General features: G+C 39.0%; 2 protein-coding genes across 2 annotated transcripts in view; both read right to left on the bottom strand.

Moving 5' to 3' along the window:
* The window catches only part of GMCL1 (germ cell-less 1, spermatogenesis associated), a 37657-nt gene extending 23803 nt beyond the window's left edge, over window positions 1-13854 (bottom strand). Inside the window, exons 1-5 of the mRNA XM_047067968.1 lie at window positions 13360-13854; window positions 6632-6755; window positions 4739-4835; window positions 3284-3381; window positions 643-755 (exon numbers count right to left, since the gene is read on the bottom strand). Coding sequence (XP_046923924.1) covers window positions 643-755; window positions 3284-3381; window positions 4739-4835; window positions 6632-6755; window positions 13360-13619 — 692 coding nt within the window. The 5' untranslated portion in view covers window positions 13620-13854. The remainder of the gene's footprint in view (window positions 1-642; window positions 756-3283; window positions 3382-4738; window positions 4836-6631; window positions 6756-13359) is intronic.
* A 4021-nt stretch (window positions 13855-17875) lies between these two features.
* The window catches only part of ANXA4 (annexin A4), a 60512-nt gene continuing 51792 nt past the window's right edge, over window positions 17876-26595 (bottom strand). The window contains exons 10-13 of the mRNA XM_047068348.1: window positions 22971-23066; window positions 22385-22443; window positions 21048-21170; window positions 17876-18958 (exon numbers count right to left, since the gene is read on the bottom strand). Of these exons, the coding sequence (XP_046924304.1) occupies window positions 18899-18958; window positions 21048-21170; window positions 22385-22443; window positions 22971-23066 (338 nt within the window). The 3' untranslated portion in view covers window positions 17876-18898. The remainder of the gene's footprint in view (window positions 18959-21047; window positions 21171-22384; window positions 22444-22970; window positions 23067-26595) is intronic.

The following is a 26595-nucleotide window of genomic DNA, read 5'->3' as shown; positions in this document are numbered from 1 at the left end:
TTAAAAACATGGAATTATTTATCACATGATACATAAATATGCATTTATGACTTACTTAGTAGGACTTACAGTTAAAATAAAAACAGAATATTAGTCTTGCTAGAACATGCTCAAAGTTTTAAATTTAACAACTGAAAATTTAGTATTATTTTTGTCAGCAGTTATTAAGGAAATATTTCTTTTATATTAATAAGAGCATTTCTAATTAAGAAAACCTCATTTCAAGTTCATGTTAAATCATTTAGGAAGGGGCTTACAAACTTCTATTACCTTCTTTATAATTTGAAAACAGGTCCTGCAATTCTCAAGAGTTAAAAACATTGCCAGTAACTGTACTGATACAATGTCTATGATGCCTACTACTTAAAAAAAATTAATAGAAAATTCCCTGTAAAGAATGGCCATAGTTTTTATAAGCCACATATAAACATGTATAACCCACTCATGGTCACTTATAAAGACAACACCTTCAAGGAATTTACTAATTCATCCAAATGTAAAAAGGGACTTTTTAGAACAAAATTCTAGTCCCCTATCTTTTTTTCCCCCCTTTCTTTCTTATAGCTATACATTCTCTTAAGAAACCAAAGCAGCCAAATTCCAAAAAGTGGGATGGGAGGAAAAATAAAAAAGGTAACTCACTTTTTCTTTACAGAATCTAATCCATAGGTCCCTGCTGATGTGTAATAGCCACATACAGTTTTCACATTAATTGTTTCCTTCATTGTCTCACCACATTGCTGTATTAAACCATCCTGTAAATATAAATAAGCACTGGAAAGGCCCATCTCACATGGGAAAAATTAGTTCTGAATATGTGCTTTTACATTAAAAAGTAAAAAAAAAAAAAAAAGGAAGAAAGAAGGAAAGAAAGAAAACTCATTAAGTGCAGCAAGCCTAAATTTTTAAGTCCAGTAAAAATACTGAAAAAAAAAAAAAATCCAGCAAGTATTCAACTGAATACTTGGAATTAAAAATGGAAGGGGGCAAGGGGTAAAAGCAGTAAGGTAGTAATGTAGAGATGAATATTGCTTTTCTCTTTCTTTTCTATTCTTCCACACTCTGGGACCTTTGCAAATTTAAGCGGCATTCTGTTTTGCCTGTTCTTTTTAAATTAAGATCTCTTGGGGCGCCTGGGTGGCTCAGTCGGTTGAGCGTCCGACTTCAGCTCAGGTCACGATCTCGAGGTCCGTGAGTTCGAGCCCCGCGTTGGGCTCTGGGCTGATGGCTCACAGAGCCTGGAGCCTGCTTCCATTCTGTGTCTCCCTCTCTCTCTGCCCCTCCCCCGTTCATGCTCTGTCTCTCTGTCTCAAAAATAAATAAAACATTAAATTAAGATCTCTTAACATACTCAGTTGACTATGTGATGGAGCTAGGCAAGTAAACAGTATGAATCATCATAAAGTGTTTATTAAAGTATAAAACACTCATCAATTTCTAAGAGGTGCACCTAAAACACATTATTTTAAACTTACACTGCAATATTAATCTAAAATGTTTATATGTAAGATTTCAAATGAACTTTATTCAATATATGGGAAGAATGTCACTTTTTACTTAAATTTCTGAAATATATTCATCATGCAAGTATATTATTAAATTAGTTAGTTAAGTCATAAAGGTAATGCAGAAAATGGGATTTAGGACAAAACCAAAAGGACTAAAGTTAGAAAACAAAGTGTACTTGTTGGAAGTAAGTATTGAAAGGATCACAACATTTAAAAAAACCAAATGATCTCAGCCATGTATACTGAGCAAGCTATTAACTAATACTTCAAATAAATCAGTATACAAATGTCACATAAAAAGAAACTTTATTAACATTTTTTAAAGATCAAAATAAAACACTGACTCCATTAGGATTTTAAACTTACCTGGAAGTCACTGGAGACTACCCATCTCCTGCCCCCTCTACCTTCCTCTTAACATCTTATCTGTCCAGTGGATTATCCCTGCTTAATCTTTCTGTGATCCAGTTTCTCCTCTCCATTCTTACTGCTACTGCCCTACTTCAGACTCTGATTTGGGACTACTGCAGTAAGCTTTTGTCTCTAATGTACTCCTCTTTCCTTCAATACATCCTTTACATTATTTCCAAAGTATTCTTTCTAAAACATAACTGTCTTTCTTCTGATTAAAATCTTTCAAAAGTACCTACATTTGAATCTAAACTTCTTAAAAGGTACAGAGGGATTTTCATGATCTGGACTCTGCCTCCTTCTCTCCAACCCTTTTTCTTTTCTGTGCTAGCGTCATGTTCCACTCAGATTCTCTAGGCCTCCATGTCACACATCTCCAGGTCTTAATTTGCTCATATAAAAAGCTTCCTTCTTTCTTTGCAACATAAATACATTTCCAGTTTTCAAGACTCAACTTCCTTCTTTGCACCACCAGGTTGAACTGACCACTCCCTCCTTTGTTCATCTGCTAAATCCTACGGGATGTTTATTATCATACTCATGGTACACTGGTCAGTTCTTACTTTATCTCTGGGTCTGTGTATCAACCCTCCCTTCCCCCATTCCACACACATTATATTATGAGTTCCTTGAAGCAGACTATATCTTCGTTTACCTTTGGATCTCTATTGCAAGTTTAACATGTTGCTCAATATACTTCTGTTGAATGAACAAATCTGTCAATCTACCAACAGATTATATATATTCATGTGGTTTACCACAACTATTTCATAATTAAGAAAAAGTTGACAAAGTAAGCACTCAATGTTTTTCAAACCCATGAACTAAATGAATTAGTAATCAAAGCAATCTGCTTATTAACAGTCAAGATAAACCATTAATGAACTGAAATCTGTAAATGGACCTAGACAAAAAAATTCTTACCACACTATAGTAATTCTACAGTATCTACATCCAAATACCTTGCATTCATGCTACACAGACATGATGATCCCCTCAGCTATAATAAATTGCTTTTAAATTTTATTTTATTGAGGGCTGATGGGGGGGTGGGAGGGAGGGGAGGGTGGGTAATGGGTATTGAAGAGGGCATCTTTTGGGATGAGCACTGGGTGTTGTATGGAAACCAATTTGACAATGAATTTCATATATTTAAAAAAATAAAAAATGAAAAAAAATAAATTTTATTTTATTAGTATTTTTTTGGTTAAGCTTTTTAAATGACTTATCACAAGTGACATGTTTACATATTTCATTTTTATTTTAAAAGCTGTAAAGAGCTAAGCTTTTTCTTGTTTTTGCAATAGATACTTTGAACCAAAGGTCCAACTGTGATCCTTTCTTTGAATAAGGTACATACTCACCAACTGCAACATACAAGCTGCTGCTAAAATGGCAATAACTCGACTGGGCTTAATTAAGACATCATCTCGATACAGTGACCCAAATGCAACCTGCAGTGCTGAAAGCAAAAGTACAGGCATGGAATGAAATACAATGTTATCTATAAATTATTACAAAAATAACAATGACCATCTTCCCACTCTTCAGATGTATGCCTAAATTCAGGCATGCATCTGAATTTAGGATGTACATAACAGGAGAAGGGAAATACGCTAATTAAAATGTTAGTAATGGTTACTGATTAATGGAGCTAGTTTAATAACAATGTTATAAATTTCCATTTATTCTAGCTAAATAAAAGAGCTGGATTCTTCTACATCTAATCTTGATACTAGTTGGTGGTTAGAGTTAAGACACTCTTGGAAAAAGTTTTATAAAGATACCTCTGCGTAGACTAATCAGTAAGTACACAGACCCCATGATATCTTAACCCTGGTGCTTCCAGTGCTTCACTGCTGGGGAGTGGGGAATAGCTCTTGGCTCCTATCCACGCCACATGCTCCCCCAGTCACCCCAGCTATCTAAGCCTGCCCTTCCTTCTCTCCACTGCCACACTTGTGTTTTTAAATATTCTTAACTTTTCTCTTTGCCTATGTGGTGAGTACTGGTTATTTCCACTTGGGTTATCAAACAGGGAAACAGAAAATGAGCACTGGAACAGAAATTAGGAGTACAGGCTGACTGATGAATGTAAGCCCCTTAAATCCTCTGGGCCTCAGCTTCCTCATCTAAGAACTCATAGCTCTAAAACAACATTGATTACGTGATTCATACCCTATTGTTCCCAGAGAAAGTCTTCATACATGGGGAATAATCAATAAACACTATTTACCCACTTTTCTTTTTCTTTTTTTAAACCATTACATTTAACTATGTAATTTTAAAAAACAGTCACACTCTTCCTTCCTTCACCCTACATCCTCAATACCCCAGGCGGATATATTTACAACAATAAATAAACAGACTGATAAGGCCCATATGACTAAGTAGATTAAGGATAGGTAGAGCAAAATTGATAAGGGGCGCCTGGGTGGCTCAGTCAGTTAAACGTCCAACTTCAGCTCAGGTCATGATCTCATGGGTCGTGGGTTCAAGCCCCGCATTGAGCTCTGTGCTGACAGCTCAGAGCTCAGAGCCTGGAGCCTGCTTCAGATTCTGTGTCTCCCTGTCTCTCTGCCCCTCCCCTGCCTGTGCTCTGTCTTTCTCTCAAAAATAAATAAACGTTAAAAAGAAAAAAAAAAAAAGAATAGAATTGATAGAACTATGGAGCAAATCAGTACAAAGCTGTCACGCTGGGGTGTTAAGTGGAGCTTTTATCTAGCCTGCAAAGTTAGAAGAAAATATTTATTTTCTACCAAAAGAATAAAAAGGATATGTTATAATTTTTGCATAGTAGTAATTATAGTGGTGGTTACCTTCTATATCAATATTCTGGTCAGGAATCTCCAGTTCAATTATGTTCATGCTGGATTCTTTCCAAGAACCACTGAACATACTAGAAAAGTAGCCAGACTTGAAAAAACAAAACAAAACAAAACAAAATGATTATCCAGTACTTTCTGGGTCTTCTGAATTATTTTCCCATTTCTAATTCCAAACAACTGTTCTATCAAAATGAACCCATATTATTTTGGGAGAAAAAGAATTGCTAAATATGTCTACAGGAAAAATGAAATTAAGATAAGGACACTTTTAAGTATGTCAAAATACTTTCAGTTTAGTATTAGTTTAATGAAAACAAAACCAAATTCTCATATTACTATCTGAATTCCTGTATTACTATTTGAGCCTCCCATTAGCTTTTTACTTAGTTAAAACAATTTCTGAGTCTATTACAGGTATGTTTTCCTTCTCAATGGCATTCTAAATTCAAGCTTAGAAAATATATATTTAAGTCTCTCATGAACATATGACAACACACAAGGTGAATACACAATCATGTACTGGGGAAGACAGAAGGCTAAGAACCTTCATACTGTTGAATCCTTACTGTATTACGGGCTGTAAAGGGTCCAAGCCAGTCCGAAGTCAGCATTAATGGGATGATCCCCAGATATCAGGATAAATCTAAAGTCTAGTTTTATCTAATCAGAAAATTCCAGAATGAACCTGATTCTTGGAAAGGTACCAGAATGGATGAAGTCTTTAGTTACCTTCTAGATAGCACCTCTCATAACTAGAATTACTTTGGAATAGATCAAATATTAACAATTTTACTGAATACTTAGTATGTATAAGGCACTGTGAATATAGCAGTTAACAAAACAGACACTGTTTCTGTCCTCAGGGGGCTTATTAGACTGTAGCATGTAGTTTGTCCTATAATCAGTACAGTTTCTCTTGAGAGTGAAAGCCTACACAGAGGCATTCTCATCCTTAAATTCACAAAAGTGCTCTCTGAGATTAAAAACAGAAAGGACCCTATTGTCAAGTTGAGAGCAATATTCTGATATATTCCCTGGGCTATATACCTCTGGCCAAATTAAACTTGACTATTATGATAATGATTATGATTAAAATGTTATAGAAAAAGTTCCCTTAAAATACTTCTACTGGAAAATCTTATACTATACTGTCTTACCAGTAATTATTGTCAAATAGTGAAGAAGACAGAAAATATAAACTCCATAGGATAAAAACTGAATTGTTCCCTGTTCTATTCCCAATGCCTAGAACAATGATTTGAAGAAAGAATAGATAGATTTGATGAAAGAATGAGTAAAATATTTGAGCCATTAGAGCAACATTTTTTTTTCCTTTTGAGAGTTTTGAATCTTTACAATAGGATGGCAGATAGTAATATTTTCAGCACACAAACCAAATAGGTATATCAGCTAAATAAGTTGGTCTATATTTGTTGGGTCTTGTCTTTAAGTTAACTGCATTTTCCATTCAACCGTAACTACAAAGGAACATTTCAGCTAAATTTATTCAATTTAAATAACTACATACAAAATAAACAAATTCAACAATCTTAATTTTAGGCATTCCCCCCCCCCCCCTTTCCCTCTTGTCAGCAGAGGGCACTAAAATAAGAACCTTATTGAAGTAATGACAAAAAGGTATTTGCTAGGCTGGTATGACAATGAAAATTCAAAATCTGTTTTCTAGACTAAACTAAGTTTCCACTAACAGAGTGTGCCATATTTTGATAAAACAAGACTCTGTAAGATGACAGGATTTAGACAACCACTATTCATGCAAAACAATTACTATGAAATGCAATAAGAAAGAACAGGACTTGAAAGAGTTTGAGCTATTTTTAAGTGACTACCTTGCTTACTCAAATAGAAAAATAAAATACTTACTTGACATAAATATATTTTGTGTAAGTTCCACTCTTCTCCTAGAGCACATATCTTAATGTCACTATTTTCTCCATTCAAAAATAAGGTTTGATAAATATATTTGGATGTACTCTTTAATTTTTTCCTGTTAAAAGAAATGCAAATGTTACATATGTGTAAAACTGAGTGTTTTACTGATTTTGCATAAAACTCAAAATATTCCTTTTGTTCAATTTCTATTAAATAGAGCCAAGTTATTCATTGTGTAAAAGGAAAGAGGGATATTATATATTCAAATTTGCATTAGTACGTAAGAAACTAATGATAGTAGTAATCTCTAGGGTACTCTATTGCCAAGAGGGTTAATAGTGGCCAGCTAGATGGGATAGCATGTACAGGTGACCTTTCACTGTACACTCTTACAATATGTGTTTGTCGAACTAAGTGAATTACTTGTAGGTCAGCACGTGATTTTTGCTTATTTCCTCATTTAGAAAAGAGTACTATGGAGGATCTCAGTACAACTTCAATGCTACTGCTATGCAACTACAAAGTGCAGAACAAGAATAAAAATTTTACCTATCCAAGTAATTTTGAGAATAATTTATATCTAATCTTATTTTGGTATCAAACTATTCCTAAACTCATTAAAAGCATTTTCACCCTCATTGGTCAAATGGTTTGCAGCCTTAGATCAAAGGTTTTCAAAACTTTGCTCAATGGAGAAACGTCTTAGGAGCCACCAGGGATAGCTGAGGAGTGAACTCTGAACATCCTCACTAACTTCAACTAGGGCAGCATCACATTTTGAGGATTTCTGCATAAAATTTCATTTAAAAGATAACTATATATATATGTGTGTGTGTATATATATGTGTGTGTATATATATGTGTATATACACACAACATACACACACACATATACATATACATATATATAATTTTAATTTGATAATCATTGCTCAAGATGGTCCAATGAATAAGAAAAGCCCTAGGCAGAGGCCGATAAATACCTTTTTGTGTTCCTGGCCAATCCTGACAAGCTTTCTTAGTAGTTAAAAATTCTTAGTCTTTTTTTTTTAATTAAAAATATTTTTAATGTTTATTTTTGAGAAAAAGAGAGAGAGAGAGAGAGACAGAGCCCGAGCAGGGAAGGGGCACAGAGAGAGGGAGACACAGAATCCAAAGCAGGCTCCAGGCTCTGAGCTGTCAGCACAGAGCCCGATGTGGGGCTTGAACTGCGAGACCATGACCTGAGCGGAAGTGGGACACTTAACCAGCTGAGCCACCCAGGCACCCCAAAATTTTTAGTCTTTTTAAAAATGAAGTAACTGTTTCAGATGATGTCTTGAACCAATGTGTTTGACATGTCTTCCCAACAGACAGTAAAAACAGCACATGCTTTGGTAGTAGAGGCTTGGGTTTGAGTCCCAGCTCCACCACAGCTCAGTTACTCCAGATGCAAAGAAAAATTAATAGTAAGCACTTTATTGGGTTACTATGAGAAACAAATGAGACAATATAGTTTTTAGTTCCTGACAGCACCATCCCCAGATTGCATTAAAAGTACAGAAAGGGGGGTGCCTGGGTGGCGCAGTCGGTTAAACGTCCGACTTCAGCTCAGGTCACGATCTCGCGGTCCGTGAGTTCGAGCCCCGCGTCGGGCTCTGGGCTGATGGCTCAGAGCCTGGAGCCTGTTTCCAATTCTGTGTCTCCCTCTCTCTCTGGCCCTCCCCCGTTCATGCTCTGTCTCTCTCTGTCCCAAAAATAAATAAACGTTGAAAAAAAATTAAAAAAAAAAAGTACAGAAAGGAATAAGCCCACAGTAGCAAAAAGGAAGGTGGGTTTATCATCTGATAAGAGACCAGAATATATTCTGAAGGTCTAGGATGAAGGCTGAAGGCCATCTGCCCTTCAGAAGTGTGTGTGGGTTAGGAGAGATCTCAGGGGTAATAAAAGGCAGAAGTAAGGCACAAAGTGGGGAAATGTGTTCCTTTAATAGCCTCCTCCACAATGTATGAACACAGAGTACAGATAACCAGAGCACAGACAACTCAGGCATAAAGATTCCAATGCTCTTCTAGAAAGGAGAGAGAGGACAAATCTATCAGGAGAAGCTGAGACTTTAGTATAGGTGGTGGCACCCCACACAAAGCAATCCTTATTCTGACATTTGGGGAATCTGTAGCCTGTTAGCTCTTAACCCATTCACCCTGAATCATGGTCCCCAAACTATGTGTTAAAGCACCTAGAGCACCACACCAAACTCAGGGAAGTGTGTGGAATATTTTATATTTGAAGGAAACACAGCAAGATCTTTGAGATACCATGTTACCTACTACTATCATAGTCATACTAACTATGAGATATTTCTTTAGGACCAGAGGTACCATTTAAAAAACTACTGAGACTCTCAGGGTGCTGTGAACAAAAAAAATTTGGGAATTTCTGCTCTAAAATGAAGCATGCCCCACTCATATCCAATTTAGTAATCAGTCTTTCTACTTAAAGGGAAGGCTTAGTTTAATTTACTCAATTAACACACACACACACACACACACACACACACACACACACACACACACGCACGTGTTACTCATTCTAAATACCAACTGGGGCGCCTGGGTGGCGCAGTCGGTTAAGCCAGGTCCGACTTCAGCCAGGTCACGATCTCGCGGTCTGTGAGTTCGAGCCCCGCGTCAGGCTCTGGGCTGATGGCTCAGAGCCTGGAGCCTGTTTCCGATTCTGTGTCTCCCTCTCTCTCTGCCCCTCCCCCATTCATGCTCTGTCTCTCTCTGTCCCAAAAATAAATAAACGTTGAAAAAAATAAATAAATAAATACCAAGGATCACCCAACATGAGGAGAATCTGGAGTATTCAAGACCATTAAAAAGACAAACCGGCCCCAGAGGAAATACATTAATTCAGGGAAAAGAGAACTTAAAACACTCTAAAATTAGCACATCTAGATATAGATATCTGAGATTATTACATTTATAAAACAACAGGATACTATGATAAAGGAAACAAGAAAGAAAAGAGCTCTTCGAGATTAAAAACATGGTTGCTAAAATTAATAAGCCAAAAGAGAGGATACTGAGAAAGTTAAGGAAATTTCCTAGAACATAAAGCAAAAAAGACCTAGAAAGGACAAAAAGAAAAGAGAAAGAGGTACAATCCAAGAAATCCAAAATCTGGTTTAAGAGGAGTCCAAGAAAGAGAAAACAAAGATAACAGGAAAAAGGAAATTATGGAGAAATTAATGGAAGGAAATTTTTCCAAACTAGTCTCCAGATTGTAAGAATCAACCAAGTACTGCGGCCATTAAAAAACCCATACTTAAGCACATTCTAGTTAAATTCCAAAACACCGATGAAAAAATTCCAAAATTTCCAGAGGAAAAAAAAAAGGCCACCTAAAAAGAAAGTTAGACCAGCATCATACTTCTCATCAACACTGTAGGCGAGAAAACAACGAAGTAATATCATAAAGGATATGAAGTTATTTTAGATTAGATTTCCATACTCAAAGGATGAATAAAGTTAGAGACTAAATTTACATTCAGATAAGCACAAATTACCTCCTTTTGCATCCCTTCTGAGTAAAATACATGAGGATACAGTTCTCCAAAATGGGTGAGAAAGAAAAAGATAAAAGCTACAGAAAACAGTAGATCCAATCCTAGAGATGGGATGAAAGTAAGCCCCAGGATAAGCACAGACCCAGAAAGCAATGGTTCCAGAATGGAACAGGAGGGTGAAGGGACCCAAGAGGGGGGTCTTGGGTTTAGAGGAGGACACCATGCAAGCGTGTTTAGAAAGATAGGAAAACGTGAATATATAATGAAGGGATATTATTCTTTTGTCAATGGTGGTGGGGGGCAGTTAGAAATTCTAGGAAAATTAAAAAGCAATACAAAAACAACAACAAACCAACTATCATAAAAAGATACAAATGAAAACAGGGTCTGACTTTGAAAACTTGATGGAATGTAGAAAAAAGATTCCATTTAACTACAAGGTTAGAAAATTTCTCCAATAGAAAAACAAAGCGTTGTGACACTGGATCCAGGAAGTATGGTTTATAATCCTAGCACACTACTTGACTTTGTAGTGAACAATATTTACATAGTTATAATAACAAATACTGTTTACTAGGTTTCAAATTTTACAACCAAGGCACAGCAAACAACCAAGATCTGGTTGCAGAACAGCTGAGTTTCAACAGTCATGTTAATGTAAAAGTAAAATATGCAATTGTCAAAAGGTATGAATGAAATGGAAGGTGGGCTTGGTAGCCAAAACTTTTCATGGAGTAGCTGGTTGAGGTGGGAGAGTGCTCAGAACAACCTCAGGGAGCATAATTAGTGTCAACACACAAATTTCCGGGTCTTAGTATCTTTTTACACACTTCAACCACACTGGGCTGAATAGCCAGGCCTCTTCCACTGATATAAAACATACTAAATTCTGGATGTATTTCCTTTTCTTTTTAAATAATTTTTAAAAATTTATTTATTTTGAGAGAGAGAGAGAGAGAGAGAGAGACACCATGTGACCATGTTGACACAAGGGCCAGAGAGAGAGAGAGGGAGAGAGAATCTCAAGCAGGTTCCACATTGTCAGCTCAGAGCCCAACTCAAAGCTCAAACCCTCAAACCGTGAGATCATGACCTGAGCTGAAATGAAGAGTTGGATGCTCAACCATCTAAGCACCCCTAAATTCTGCATGTATTTTCTAATAAAGGTTTGCTTTAAAGACTTTCCATTCTAGTCCACTCATGTAGTTCAGGGGTTGGCAAACCTTTTATGTAAAGGTCTGGACAGTAAATATTTTCAGCTTTGTGGGCCAGACAGACTCTAAGCAAATTTGTTGGCATCCCAGTGAGCAGCTGCCTGCTTACCAGCCTTAGCCGACCACATCTCAGCTTCTCTACCATCTAGTGGGCTACAGCCTTACCTCCTCCAATATCTGAATCTCACTCTGGGAAAGATGGCTCTATTCAAAATTTGTTCCTTCCTTGGATGTTCTCAGTCTGAGAAGTGGTGAATTGCTCCATCTTCTATTCCTATACATTTTTAGAAATCTCTTTACCTTAGTAGTTTACCTTCAGTAATTAATTCCCCTTTCCTTGTTAATGGTTATATTACATTTTCCTTTTTCAAATTGCTGCATGATTTCTCTTTTGAATGGATCCTGACATATATATTTCAATGACATTAAATACAAGTGGTCTAAATACTAATTAAAAGACAGAGATTATCCTAATGGATTAAAAAAGATGCTAGACCCAACTATATGCTTTCTACAAGATACCTATTTTAAATATAAAGATACAGGTAAAAAAGAAAACAATGGAAAAGATATACATTTTAAACACCCAGTAGTAGTGGAAAGTAGTAGTGGAAATATTACCAGGGATAAAGAGAGACATTTTGTAATGTTAAAGGAGGTCAATTTATCAAGGAGACATAATATTTACAGAGCACTTCAATACCAGGCCCTGTGCATTATATGGACCCTAAAAGGCAAGTATTGGGGTGCCTGGGTGGCTCAGTTGGTTAAGCATCTGACTCTTGGTTTGGGCTCAGGTCATGATCTCATGGTTTGTGAGTTCAAGCTCCACCTCAGACTCTGTGCTGACAGCACTGAGCCTGCTTGGGATTCTCTCTCCCCCTCTCTCTGCCCCCCATCCCCCTCTTGCTCACACTCTCTAAATATGTAAACAAATAAACAAAAAATAAACAAACTTAAAAAAAGGCAAGTATTAATTTCTCCATTTTACTTAAGAGGAAAAAAGGCTATTAAGCTCAGAATCTGAGCTCTTTATACTATACTGACTCTTCAAAAAGGTAACTGAAGAATTTGACAGGGGTGGGGGTGGGTGGTGGTCATTTCTGTAAATAAACAACAAGCATTCATACATAAAACTCTATGAAAGATTTTTAGATAACACACTATTAACAGAGGCTATCCATGATACTTTCATTTCACAATAAATATGTTACATTTGTGTAGCAAAGTTTTTCAATCTTTTTTTTTTGAAGTTTCATTTAAAATACTGCATTTATCCCACTGATCTTAAAAAAAAAGGCAATCAGATTGCTTTATGTGGAAACGTATTCTATGCATAAACTACGTTCTAATTTTCTAATTCACAAGTAAACATCCTGTGTTTCAACTCTGAAAAAAGGTTAAGCAAGCTGCAGCAATGACTTACACATATCCACGGTCAACGTTCAAGTACTAGAGGCTCTAACTTTGTTCCCAATAAGGAACAAATGCACACTAATGATAAATTTCACCTTTACAGTTAAAGAGAACTCTCGTGTGTGTAATAACTTCCCTTTACACTGATGGACGTGCCCCTTAAGGTAACCGGATGCAAAACAACTTCTCCTGCCACCCACTCAGAGAGGAGGACAAAGGTGTATTACGGAAGGCCAGCCAGCCTTTGGAGCCTAAGCTTTAATGAGGCGTGAGCTCTGGCTTGGCGTTTGCCAGTCTCATCTTGGGGCTGTAACACCACTCGGGCAGCGTCTGTGGTTTATAATCCAGAACACCAGGCGCCTCCCAAGGCGATCCCCATCCGCCCCGCATCAGGCTGGCTCCCACGTTTCCCGGTCAAGGGCACGTCCGCTCCTCACCCGCTGGGGAGCGCCGCACCCCCAAGCGCACCCGGCGCCGGGCTTGTCCCCAGGCGGGGCCCTGGAGCTGCCCAACAGGTGCGGGCGCGTCCCTCCACGTACCTGCGCGGGGTGTTGAAGAGTCGCTGCTGCTCGTCCCCTTCCTCCTCATCCTCGTCTGTCTCGGAGTCGGGGTGACAGTAGCAGAAGGCCCCACTGCTCCTCTTGCGCTTGCGGCTGCCTGGGCAGTAACAGAAGCCGTGGCCCGCTGCGTCGCCGCCAGACTCCGGCCTGCGGGTCGAGCCCCCCGCCCCAGAACCCGGCTCCTGCTGGGCTCGGGCTCGCCCCGGGTGGCGTAGCACTCGGCTGCTCAGGGAGCCCATGGACCACGGCTCCCCAGGACTTCAGGGAGCGCACCTCAGGGAGCCCAGCGGAGGCGGTCTCCCGCCATGGCCCGGCCGCCGCCCGCCTCCACCCAGCCCAGGTGCCTACACGGCCACCTTCTCACGCGCAGCCCCAACCGTCGCAGCGGACGCTACCGCCTCCATCCTCGGCCCCGCCCGCCGCGTCCAGCCGCGCGGCGCGCCGGGACCGCAGAACCTCGCCCCCTCGCTATCGCAACAAAGCGCGGACCGGAAGGCGCGTGCGCGCGGCGAGCCTCCGGAAGGGGCGGGGGAAGGCGAGTGTGCGTGGTGGGTGGGGCCTGCGCTGAAAGGTAAAGGGGGTTGGAGCCGGGGAGCTTCCCGGCGCGTAGGCGGCTAGCGGCCTGCTCTCCGCTTGGGTCTCGCGCTACCATGAGATTTGGGGCCAATCTGGATTTTAGCGTTACTTCACACACCCCTTTGTATTAGCCCGACCGGGAGTTCCAGCTTATTGATTGTTTCTGCAAAAGTTCCTTGAGTTCCGGATACCTAGTAGGCTCTGTGCTAAGTAGGGGCAAAAAAGATGGTGCTGTTTGGGCTTTTCCTTAGAGGAGCTCACCACTAGTTGGGATCACGCCTTGCGGGCATTTGGCAAGGCTTCCTCGGGGAGGAGGACCTACTATGTGGAGTTTCGTTAGGCCTTTGTGTTTCTTAAACATCGGCCTTCTGCCGCCCTAGACGGGTTATGGCAAAGGTTCCCTGCAATTCCCAGCTTCCCTTCTAGCTGCAGTGAAACGTCTGAGTAGGGTCTGTACCAGTACTGGCAGGGCTTACAGTGCCTTCTGGAGGCCGGAGCAAAATTTACAGCTGTCTGCCTTGGACAGCCAGCTTTCATTCCCTGACACCATTCTGCTACTTTTTAAATAAAGTGTTTACAATGAATTACTCAGAGTAATACGGTAAACACCTATGGTCCCACCACACGTATGATAATTTAAAATTAAAATAGCTTTGGGGCGCCTGGGTGGCTCGGTCGGTTAAGCGTCCGACTTCGGCTCAGGTCATGATCTCACGGTCCATGAGTTCGAGCCCCGCATCAGGCTCTGTGCTGACAGCTCAGAGCCCGGAGCCCCTCTCCATCTCTGTCTCTCCCTCCACTGTGGTGACCACTATCCTGAGAATAGTGTTTATCGTTTTCCCATGCATGTTCTTAAACATATACCCATAAGCACTGTATGTTCTTTAGCACATTTAGGCATGTAATTAAATGGAATCATATTGTATCTATCATTCTGCACCTTTCTTCTTTCTCAAAATTTTACTTTTAAGACTTATCTAGTTAATCTCCAGTTAATTTTCATTGCTCATTGTGTCACTAATCCACAATTTGTTTATCTTTTGAGGGAGTTAGGTTGTTTCTACTTTAATGTTCTTATAGAGTAGCAATGAACACCGTGTACAAAGATTCACCAAATAGATTCCTAGAAGTAGATTTCCTGGGAACTTTCCACCTCTATTAGCTATTGCCAAGTTCTCTGGAATGATTAAACCAATTTATACTCTCATCAGCACCACATGTAGTTTGGGGGCCTGAGTGGACTAGTGTCTGACTCATGCCTGAGAAATTTGAATCAGGAGAAGCTGGCTGAGGCAATTTGGTAGGGGGTGGGGTGGGGGCAGGAGGGGGGGGAGCAGACAATGGTGGCAGCAAGGGGATCAGTCTTCATGCCTAGAATTTGTCAGCACAAGGGATGTGCGCGCACGTGTTTCCCATGGAGCAAGTGTGGGCCACCATAAGAGAGCCAGCATGGGATCATCTTAGATTCTGTCCCAGAGGCCTGGGTGGAATGTCAAACTGGCTTCAGCCAAGAACCTGAAAGTATTATCAGATTCTTAGGGGCTGAGAAAGGAATTGATAAAGGCACCCAGGAGAATGTCCCTAAGATTCAGCTTTAAATATCTGCCGCTGTTTCACAGTACTGATCCTCTATCACCACAGCAAGAACCGTCGGGTAAGAACTTTCCTGCTCCCCTTTACTCTTTTGGCTAAGTTTGGGCTGTGGTGGAGGGATGGGTGTGGGGAAGGAAACCAAAGTGGAGAAAGAAGAGAAACCCACCATATTCCTTACTCCTGCTGGCAATAGTCCAGAGCTGAACAATAGGCCAGAACTGAAGAAGCCTCAATTATAAATCAAGTTTGGAATTTTGACTGGACATATTAATTACTAAAATGACCATAAGGGACTGCACAGTAGGACTTTTTAAAACCTAAGGGTGACCAGAAAAGTTCCAGCACTATCAGAATTTTCATCTAATGACAGGAGAAGTAGACTCATGAATAAATGTAAATAAACAGTGGGACAGAAGAACAAAGTTGCCTCATAATTATATTCCAAAGTCATGCTTGTTCTTCACAATAAACAAACATTCCTCCAAGGTGGCTTTATCCTGCTTCCAGTCAACAAATGTTAATATCCAGTCACCATATGCAATTTGTTTTAAAAAATTTGGTTAAATCATATATAATTTAAAGCTAAAACTACTAAAATTTTGTAATGCTTCCAAAGCCAAATAAAGTTGGAGATTCCATACTCTTCTAGGTACATATGAAAGCAGCAGTACTATTTCCTGTAATTAATTGGAATGACTAAGTATTTGTACAAATAGCCTTCACCATTAGCTCAAGCACTTATAATGGGCAAGTAAAAACAAATTGAAAAAAAAATCTTTGTATTTCATCTATCAAAATACAATAGATATTATAGAAGGAAAAAAGAAGGCAACTATTCTTTTTCTTAATTTTTTTAATGTTTATTTTTGAGGAAGAGACAGCGAGTGCAAGCTGGGGTGGGGCAGGGAGAGAGGAAGACACAGAATCCAAAGCAGACTCCAGGCTCTGAGCTGTCAGCACAGAGCCTGATGTGGGGCTCGAACTCACAAACCATGAAATCATGACCTGAGATAAAGTCAGATGCTTAACTGACTGAGCCACCCAGGTGCCCCAGAAGGCAAGTAGTCTTATTTAATACAAATGTTCCACTTATAAGAGAGCATCACTTATTTCCAGAGAATAAATTAAATACATTATTTTATATTATTAAGTAGTGTTTGGTATATGTAAACATTAGTTTTATAGCAGTGACTGCACATAAGATTAAATATGTTATTTTTTCTTAATGTTGTAGTTTCTTTTTAAAAAATGTTTATTTATTTCGGGGGGGGGAGATGGGCAGAGAGGGAGGGAGAGAATTCCACGCAGGCCCCATACTCAGCTCAGAGCCCCATGCAGGGCTTGAATACATGAACCATTAAATCATGACCGAGCAGAAATCAAGTGTTGTAGTTTCTTTTTTTTTTTCAATATATGAAATTTATTGTCAAATTGGTTTCCATACAACACCCAGTGCTCATCCCAAAAGGTGCCCTCCTCAATACCCATCACCCACCCGCCCCTCCCTCCCACCCCCCCATCAACCCTCAGTTTGTTCTCAGTTTTTAAGAGTCTCTTATGCTTTGGCTCTCTCCCACTCTAACCTCTTTTTTTTTTTTTTTCCTTCCCCTCCCCCATGGGTTTCTGTTAAGTTTCTCAGGATCCACATAAGAGTGAAAACATATGGTATCTTTCTCTGTATGGCTTATTTCACTTAGCATCACACTCTCCAGTTCCATCCATGTTGCTACAAAGGGCCATATTTCATTCTTTCTCATTGCCATGTAGTACTCCATTGTGTATATAAACCACAATTTCTTTATCCATTCATCAGTTGATGGACATTTAGGCTCTTTCCATAATTTGGCTATTGTTGAGAGTGCTGCTATAAACACTGGGGTACAAGTGCCCCTATGCATCAGTACTCCTGTATCCCTTGGGTAAATTCCTAGCAGTGCTACTGCTGGGTCATAGGGTAGGTCTATTTTTAATTTTCTGAGGAACCTCCACACTGCTTTCCAGAGCGGCTGCACCAGTTTGCATTCCCACCAACAGTGCAAGAGGGTTCCTGTTTCTCCACATCCTCTCCAGCATCTATAGTCTCCTGATTTGTTCATTTTGGCCACTCTGACTGGGGTGAGGTGATATCTGAGTGTGGTTTTGATTTGTATTTCCCTGATGAGGAGCGACGTTGAGCATCTTTTCATGTGCCTGTTGGCCATCTGGATGTATTCTTTAGGTTGTAATTTCTAACAGAAACTGACTAACACAAGTTTTTTAAAGATATCTTCTTTCGGGGCCAGGGTGAAAAATCTCCGAAGTGGAAAAGTCAATTAGAGAAAGAATATTTTAAAGACATTTTAAAGACACCATGTTTTATTAAAATTATTTTTTCCACGTCGTATATAAACTGAACCTTTGAATAAAATCAAGTACAACTTCAGAATAATTCTAGAGTTGAAAGGCACAGTGCAAATGTAAATTACTACAAATCAACAAAATTGAAAAATATTTAAAAAATTACTTTTAGCACAAAAAAATTCCTGTAAATAAAAGTAAATTCAGAACATTACACCATCATCAGTATAATACCTGGTTGGACACTTAGTTTTTTTCCATTCATGTTCCAGCTGGATTAAGACATTAACCATAATATTGTGGAATGTTCAGCATTTATGTTTGCTAACCAGACATATATGACCTGTATAACCACACTTAGAATTTAATTTGCTCAGACGAGTTGGTGATTTTGGTATACTTCAACCTGGAGAGAGTAAGTAATCTTAATATAAGATGTGAGAAAGGAAGTCTCCCATGCAAACTTTTGTAGAGATCAACTAACAGTATAGACAAAATCTAAACAAAGGAGATTAGTGGATGTTTTCAAAGTATGACCATGTAAAACAGCTAATCGAACTGATATTCTTAAGAACTACATGCTCACAATTTCAAATAAAGAAATTACTAGCCACTTTGAAAACAGAATTAGGGAAGCAAAGTGATTTTACAGCAGTCTTTGAGTCTTCTGCTTTAATAGTTTTTCACCAAAACCATGAAATAAATTTAATACATTCCAATTTCTGTGAAACACAAACAAGGAAGAAATCTGTTAAAACCATGGAGTACATTTTTATTTCTAATTTAAAATCTCCTTTCAAGTTGTATAAGCTTTGAAATGCAAGTACAGCTTTAAAGCATCATAATGAGTAATTATAGATGAATAATAATACAGTCTATATCCTAAGGAGCATCTGTAGGCGTTTTAATTGGAAATAAGCATTCTGAGATAATACTAATAGCAGTGTGGAAAAATGAAGTGAAAAAAAAATTCAAAGTGTTGGGAATCCTCCTATCCTTCCTGGATTTTATTTTAATCGTCTCCTCCACAGAGAATGAGCAGTACTTTCCTGTAGTCTCCAGATGTGTCACCCTGGGGGCAAGGGAAGCAAAGGAACAATCTGATAAGTGGGTTTTCAAAAGGAATACACAGATCGGAGTCAACCATGTTAACTTTTTCAGTCTTCTCTGGCTTTTTCTCAGAGAGGTATTTTTTTATTGCAAAAGTAATACCTGTTCAATATAGGAAATAAAGACATAAAAGAACATAAAAACCCTAATTCCACCATCTAGAGATATTCTTAGTATTTTGGTGTGTGCAATACCCTTCCAGACCTTTTTCTATGTGTATAGATTCCTATGTGAGGGGGTACAATATTCTGTATTCTGCTTTTTTACATAATAGAGATTATTTCCCTATTTTAATTTATTAAATGTTCTTCTACAACATCATTCTTTAATGGTTAAATAGTATTCCATTTTATATAGGTAAAATAATTTGCTTACCCTCCCCCACTGTTAGATATTTCTATCTTTTCTAATTTTTCACTATTATAAATACTGTTATAATAAGCAATTGTAGTTAAATTTTTGTGCATTTTCTTGATGATTTACTCAGGATAGATTTTCATAAAATGAGAATTACCAGATTAATGATGGTGCCTTTTCTTAAAGAACATTTTTTTTAATGTTTATTTTTGAGAGAGAGAAAGAAAGAGAGAGAGAGAGAGAGAGAGAGAGAGAGAGAGAGAGAGATGGAGACAGAATGCAAGTGGGGAAGGGGCAGAGAGAGAGGGAGACACAGAATCCGAAGCAGGCTCCAGGCTCTGTCATATCAGCACAGAGCCCGATGTGGAGCTCAAACCCAGGAACCACAAGATCATGACCTGAGCCAAAGCCGCCGGGTGCTCAACTGACTGAGCCACCCAGGTGCCCCAATGATTGTGCATTTTCTTAAGCCTTTTGGTACATGTTGCAAAATAGCCTTCCAGAAAGGTGCTATAATTTCTACATATAATGTTTTATGGTCTAATTATTAGATCAATTTTTGTTTGTGCTTCATGGGCACTAGAAAAGAGGGAATCTCTGTCTATTGGATTCAAAGTTTAATATATATCTCTTAAATTAAATCTTAATATATCTTTATGTTTTGTCTCATCAATCTGCCAAAGAATAAGGATGTGTTAAATTCTATCTGGCATATTTTTCCATCAATGTCTTCTTTTGGAGCTTCAAATTTCTTATTTATAGATTTGAATGCAACACTTATTTGGCACTTAAAAATTTCATGACTTAATCTTTGTTGTGAATAGTTGCCTTTATTAATATAAAGTGATCACTTTTTTCCTATTTAATGTGTTTTCTCCTTAAATTCTTTTTCCTTATAGCATAATCCCTTTTTCCTTATAGCATAATGTTCTCTTCCCTGGCCTCTTTTTTACAGCTGCTTACATGTCACTGTATTCTAGTTGTTCCTTATAAGTATAACTTACATTTTTCTTACTTTTGTCATTTTTGCTTTTTTAAAAAAATATTTACTTTTGAAAGAGAGAGAACGCGCAAGCAGGGGAGGGGCACAGAGAGAAGGAGACAGAGAATCCCAAGCAGACTCCCCACGGTCAGCCTGAAGCCCCCAATATGGGGTTCGAACTGTGAGATCATGACCTGAGCCGAAGTGAGACACTTAACCGACTGAGACACCCAGGCGCCCCTGGATGTGAATCATTTCTTGTCATTCTCATGCCCAGTTAGGACTCCGGGAAGTCTGCTGCCAGGTAAACAAAGGCAGAAATCCAGGGTAACTAACAGGCTTTCCCACTGTAGATCTTAGCTGGCCCTGGGTAGGGTTCTGGATGACTGACTTTGTTGCTTATCTTCCACTGTAAGCAGGCAGGCAAGGAAATGACACTTTTAAAAGTATTCATTACAATATACTCTTTCTCTGTCTGGGGTCAACATAATTACTGTATTTAGAAGGCAAACATTTCCAGCTTCTAACCTAGCAGAGATTTAAACATCTGTGTGAAAGGAAAGAAACTGGAAATACCTGAATTAGAGTAAGATCTTTAAAAGTGGTGCTATCTGCCAGGGAACAGATAAGAAGTGTCTGAATACCTAGGTCAGAACCCCATTTCTTTTCTCAGAGCTTTCCCCTGGGCCAAGGCCGGGCTCTCATGACCTACCTTGATGAAGGAATACAGAGACTTCCCATAAAGCCTCTTGAAGTTTTCCCGGATGTCCATCATATCAATTTCTGCTCGAGAAACCATAACTCTGATAAGGGTGTCATCATCGGTGCCCAAGCCCTAGGGAAGAAAACAAGATCCATGCTGGTTCTCAGTGCTCTTCTTTAGCCTATCAAGGCAAGCCTATGCATGGCTCTCCTGATGACGTCTTTTGCACCACAAAGCCTGTAGAAGCCTGTGGAATACTGTTCCTCACCATGGTGTTCAGGGCTTTCCACAACTTACCTTTCCAACACTCTGTGTTCAGACCAGAGGAGACTGCTCTCTGCCATTCGAGACACATACTCTGCTGTTCTCAGACTGCCTGCCTCACCTGCAATGATTCCTCCCCACTGAATGTCATCCTTCCTTCCCCAGCCTTACCATCCTTCCTACCAGATGAAATCCTCCAACGTAAAACTCCCTTTATCTATTTTTTTAACGTTTACTTGCTTACTTTTGAGAGAGCGAGGGCCTGCACAAGTGGGGAAGAGGCCAAGAGATACACACAGAATGTGACACAGGCTCCAGGCTCTGAAGTGTCAGCGTAGAGCCCAACGCAGCACTTGAACTCACAAAACTGTGAGATCATACCTGAGCCGAATTCGGACGCTCAACTGACTGATACACCCAGGTGCCCCTGTAAAATTTCCTTTAAGGTCCTGCTGAAATATACCAACTTCTTTAAATATTCTTCTCTGATCTTCACCCCCTAAACAAATACTGGAAGATACTCTTCTTTCTGTGTTCCTATATATTTGGATCCTCAACTACTGTCTTATATTCTATTTTGTCCTTACTGGTATTTTGCACACATGTGTCTTCCCCTTCCTACCTTCTGATCTCTCCTGTACCTCTCATGGTTCCCAGCAGCGGTCTCTGCACAGAGTATGATGCATGGTTAGGCGCTTGGGCTCTGAAGCCAAACTGCCAATATTTGCATCCTTGCTCCATTACTTCCTCACTGAGGACCTTGGACAAACTGCACATCCTCCCTATGTCTCAGTTTTCTCATCTGTAAAATGGGGGTTAATAATAGGACCTTCCCCTTAGAGCTGTTGTAGGGATAAAATTAATCCATATGTATACGGCATTAGGAATGGTGATCACATGTTATAAGTACTCAATAAGTATTACCTAGTATTATCATTAGCAGGCACTCGGTGAAGTATTTGATGAGTTGAACTGAGTATCTCAAGCTGATTTTGGTTAATTTGTATGGGAAACAGAAGTAAACATGAAGGTGGACATAAGACATGTTGGAGTCATTGAGATGCTAAAAATGAGCCATTTACCTTCATAGATTTATAAAGCCTTTCAGCAAAATATGCAGATTTGTTCCTCATGCACTTTACTGTTAAGAGATAAAAAAAAATAAAAAAATTATAAAAGCTATGAGAAAAAAGTGGCAATTGTTCCCTCTGTTTCTACAAGGTATGAAGTAGTATTCTCTTGATTGCTTTGTCAGAAGAATTTTAGCCAAGGTCTATGTTTTATGAACATAGACCATGGAGAAATAATTAATAAAGGCAATTAAAGCAAAAGGCAGCATATAGTTTCAAAATGATTACTATGTCTACCATATGAAACAGTTATTAGTTCTAACCATCCATAGACTTACAAGAGGCAGCTAATATAGGATTATCTCTCCGGTATATTCAGATATAAAGGCACAGAGGATATAAAATATATAAAGCTACATAATATAATAATGATCAGATCATATATAATACTTCTTGTCTAAAATTCTGCGTCCCATTATGAGGGACTGAAACTTTTTTTTAAATCCCTGAAAACACCTATATCACCATGACAACAAACTAGTAAGGAGAAAAGTTGGTAAACATTTGTTTCTCTACTTCCCACCCTCTACCAACTTACCTATGGCCAGCAGAGCATCTTCAAAGCTACCAGATGTTTCAGATTTAATACTCTGCTCAATATCCTTCTGTGATATCCTTTTGTATTCATCAAACACTACAAACAATAACAAAATGGAATCATAAATAATAAAAAGAATAGAGGAAACTGAAATTTATGGAGAGAATGAGCATCATCCTAGAGATCACTGTTTATTTAAAAAAATTTTTTTTAACATTTATTCATTTTTGAGAGACAGAGACAGAGTGTGAGTGGGGGAGAGGCAGAGGGAAAGGGAGACACAGAATCCAAAGCAGGCCCCAGGCTCTGAGCTGTCATGACAGAGCCTGATGTGGGGCTGGCACTCGTGGACTGGGAGATCGTGACCTGAGCTGAAGTTGGACGTTCAACCGACTGAGCCACCCAGGTGTCCCCATTTTTTTTTTACAAGTATTTTTAAAAATTTTAATTTAATTTAATTTTTTAATTTATATCCAAGTTAGGTAGCATATAGTGCAACAATGATTTCAGGAATAGATTCCTTAATGCCCCTTACCCTTTTAGCCCATCCCCCTTCCCATAACCCCTCCAGTAACCCTCTGTTTGTTCTCCATATTTAAGAATCTCTTATGTTTTTGCCCCCCTCCCTGTTTGCTTCCCTTCCCTTATGTCCATCTGTTTTGTATCTTAAAGTGTTCATATGAGTGAAGTCATATGACATTTGTCTTTCTCTGACTAATTTCACTTAGCATAATACTCTCCAGTTCCATCTACGTAGTTGCAAATGGCCAGATTTCATTCTTTTTGATTGCCAAGTAATACTTCATTGTATATGTATACCACATCTTCTTTATCCATTCATCCATCAATGGACATTAGAGACACCCCCATTTTTTATTTTAATTAAAAAATTTTTTTTAATGTTTGTTTTTGAGAGAGACAGAACACAAGTGGGGGATGGGCAGAAAGAGAGGGAGACACAGAATCTGAAGCAGGCTGCAGGTTCTGAGCTGTCAGCACAGAGCCTGACGTGGGGCTCAAACCCACAAACCGTGGGATCATGACCTGAGCCAAAGCCAGATGCTTAAGCGACTGAACCACACAGGTGCCCCGAAAAAAAAAATTTTTTTAACGTTTATTCATTTTTGAGAGACAGAGACAGAGTGTGAGTGAGACAGAGTGAGACACGGAATCCAAAGCAGTCACTATTTATTCTTTGGCACACCTCAGGAAGAAAGTAATTAGCAGTGTCAGTGAGAACCCAGGAGGCACAGGCAAGTGGAATGGGTGCGAGGGGAGGATGAAGGAATGTTTTGACTCTCGGAGGAGATCAGGTGAGTCCTTTCCCTTATTTGGGACCCTGTTTTCTCACACATAAAATGAACATAACATCTAGAGAGATGTGCTTTCTTTTCTCATTGTTCTCTTAATGAGCAGAACATGTCTTTTTGTAATTCTGGCCTTGGCAATCACCTGTGTATTCCTTTTGGCTTAAAACTAGAGTAAGTCAACCCCTTGAATACTGAGTCACATTTGACACAAATGGTTGCCTCTTTTAATAGACTGTAACATAATTAGTTTTTCTTTCACTTTTTGCCAAGTATTTTCAAATGTGATGAACCTATTTTCCTCTCGCTGTCTCCTTCTGGAGCCTTCTTAGAGTGGATATCTGTTTTTTCTTCTTAACATTGCTCTCCTTGGGGTATTGCCCCAGGCCCCATCAGTGTGATTTTCACAGGGCTGTCAACCCACAGACACCCCTGCCCCCCAACATACACCATAAGCTCTACCAAATCAGTGGGCAGTTCATCGGACCACAGCCAGTCTTACCCTCCTGGGGACTTTTTAAATTTAATTAATTAATTAACTAATTAATTTTTAAAGAGAGAGAAAAAGATAGAGTCTTAAGTAGGCTCCACATCCAGCACGGAGTGGGATGTGGGGCTCGATCTCACAACCATCAGATCATGGCCTAAGCTGAAATCAAGAGTCTGATGCCTGACTGAGCCACCCAGGCTTTCCCCCTCCTGGGGGTTTTATAAATGAGCAGATAATGGGAATGGCCAAAAGCACCGAGTCAGCTTTAACCTCAGAGAACAGACGAATTAACTGGGGAACCTGGGAAACATCCTGGATGTCACTTTCAGGGATTCTAAATCAGCCAGTCTGAAGTAGGGGTTCAAGAACCAGCATTTTCAACGAAGACCAGACTGAGAAACTCTGCCTTACAAGTAAAATATGTGACTCCCTTCCACTGTGATCCCCAGAACTGCCTTGATTTCTGTTCTTCCTGGAATTGTTCAGCTCTTCCTTCGATTCTATGAGCCACCAGTTTTTTCCATTTTCCCTCTTGTCCCATTCTGTATTATTTCTCCTTCTTACTTAAGTTGGAGTCAGTGTCTATTGCTTGGAATCGAAAGATCTCATTGAACATTTTCAAAGTCCCAGTTTTCTCCACTGTAAAATGGGGGAAATAATGGCTGCTCCAATGGGATATTGCAACAAACAATGCTTATCATATGCTTAGCACTGCACTGGGAAGATAATTAATAAAACCCTAGTTATTTGAATCCTCACTATTATTGTTTGTTGGTAAGAAAATTATGAAGTTTTCTTTATCCAAATAGTGCTTAGATTTTCTTCCAGTCGTTTACAAGCAGATATTTTATAACTTCCCGACAATTGTGCTGAGAAGTGAAAATTGTTACAAAGGTATTTGCATGGTCTTTAGCAGACCTGCAGTTCTTGGGAAATACCACCAGGTGGAGATTTATGTAATTAGTAATCTGGCAAGGGGAAGAAATAAGGAGCTGAGTCAGAAGTTGGTGCATCTGATGGTAGCCCGTGACATTTATTAACAGGTGTAATTACCTATTTTTAGGCACTGTGGAATATCTGAAATCACTGCAACTTCCAAATGTGTTGTAATTTTCAATTACTTTATGTTTTCAATTTAGCGAACTCATCCTCAAATTTCCCATAGGTTTTGTAAATTGTGTGTGATTATACAGCACGGTGGGTTTATAAAATTGTACTGCAACATAAAGACCTAAAGAGCTTATATAAAAGACGAAATATCCTATTTAATCCTTATTGCTGTTTACAAGAAAATAAACCTGACGACAAATGTTCCACAATTTTTTTCCCAAAGAAGTTTAAAAGCACATTACAAAGACTAGCATTACCAGAAGCAAATTAAAAACATTACACATAGGAAATAAAATGTGAAACTATCCACTATTTATCTTATGCCACATACTCCCTAAAGAAATCATTTCTATTAGCTTTACAACTTGGATATTAAATAGGAATAAATATCAACCAACAATTCTACTTCATTACTCACTGATGTACTGAAGATTTTTTCTTATGTAAGTAAAATTAAATGGGGCAGGTGCCTGGGTGGTTCAGTCGGTTTAGTGTCCGACTCGTGATCTCGGCTCAGATCACGATCTTGCAGTTCGTGAGTTCGAGCACTCATAGTGCAGAGCCTGCTTGGAGTTCTCTCTCCCTCTCTCTCTGCCCCTACCCCACTCATTTTCTCTCTCTCTCTCTCAAAATAAATAAGTAAACTTAAAAAAAATTTTTTTTAATTAAATGGGGCTGCTTTAGAAAAAGGACTGACCGCGAACGTTGGTTTCCTACA

Source organism: Lynx rufus, unplaced genomic scaffold (genome assembly GCF_022079265.1).
Source record: "Lynx rufus isolate CCGP_SWC_20201006 ecotype Redwood Valley unplaced genomic scaffold, mLynRuf1.p SCAF_8, whole genome shotgun sequence".
Lineage (NCBI taxonomy): Eukaryota > Metazoa > Chordata > Mammalia > Carnivora > Felidae > Lynx > Lynx rufus.
The sequence above is the reverse complement of the archived record's forward strand: the minus strand, read 5'-3'. Positions and strand labels throughout refer to the sequence as shown.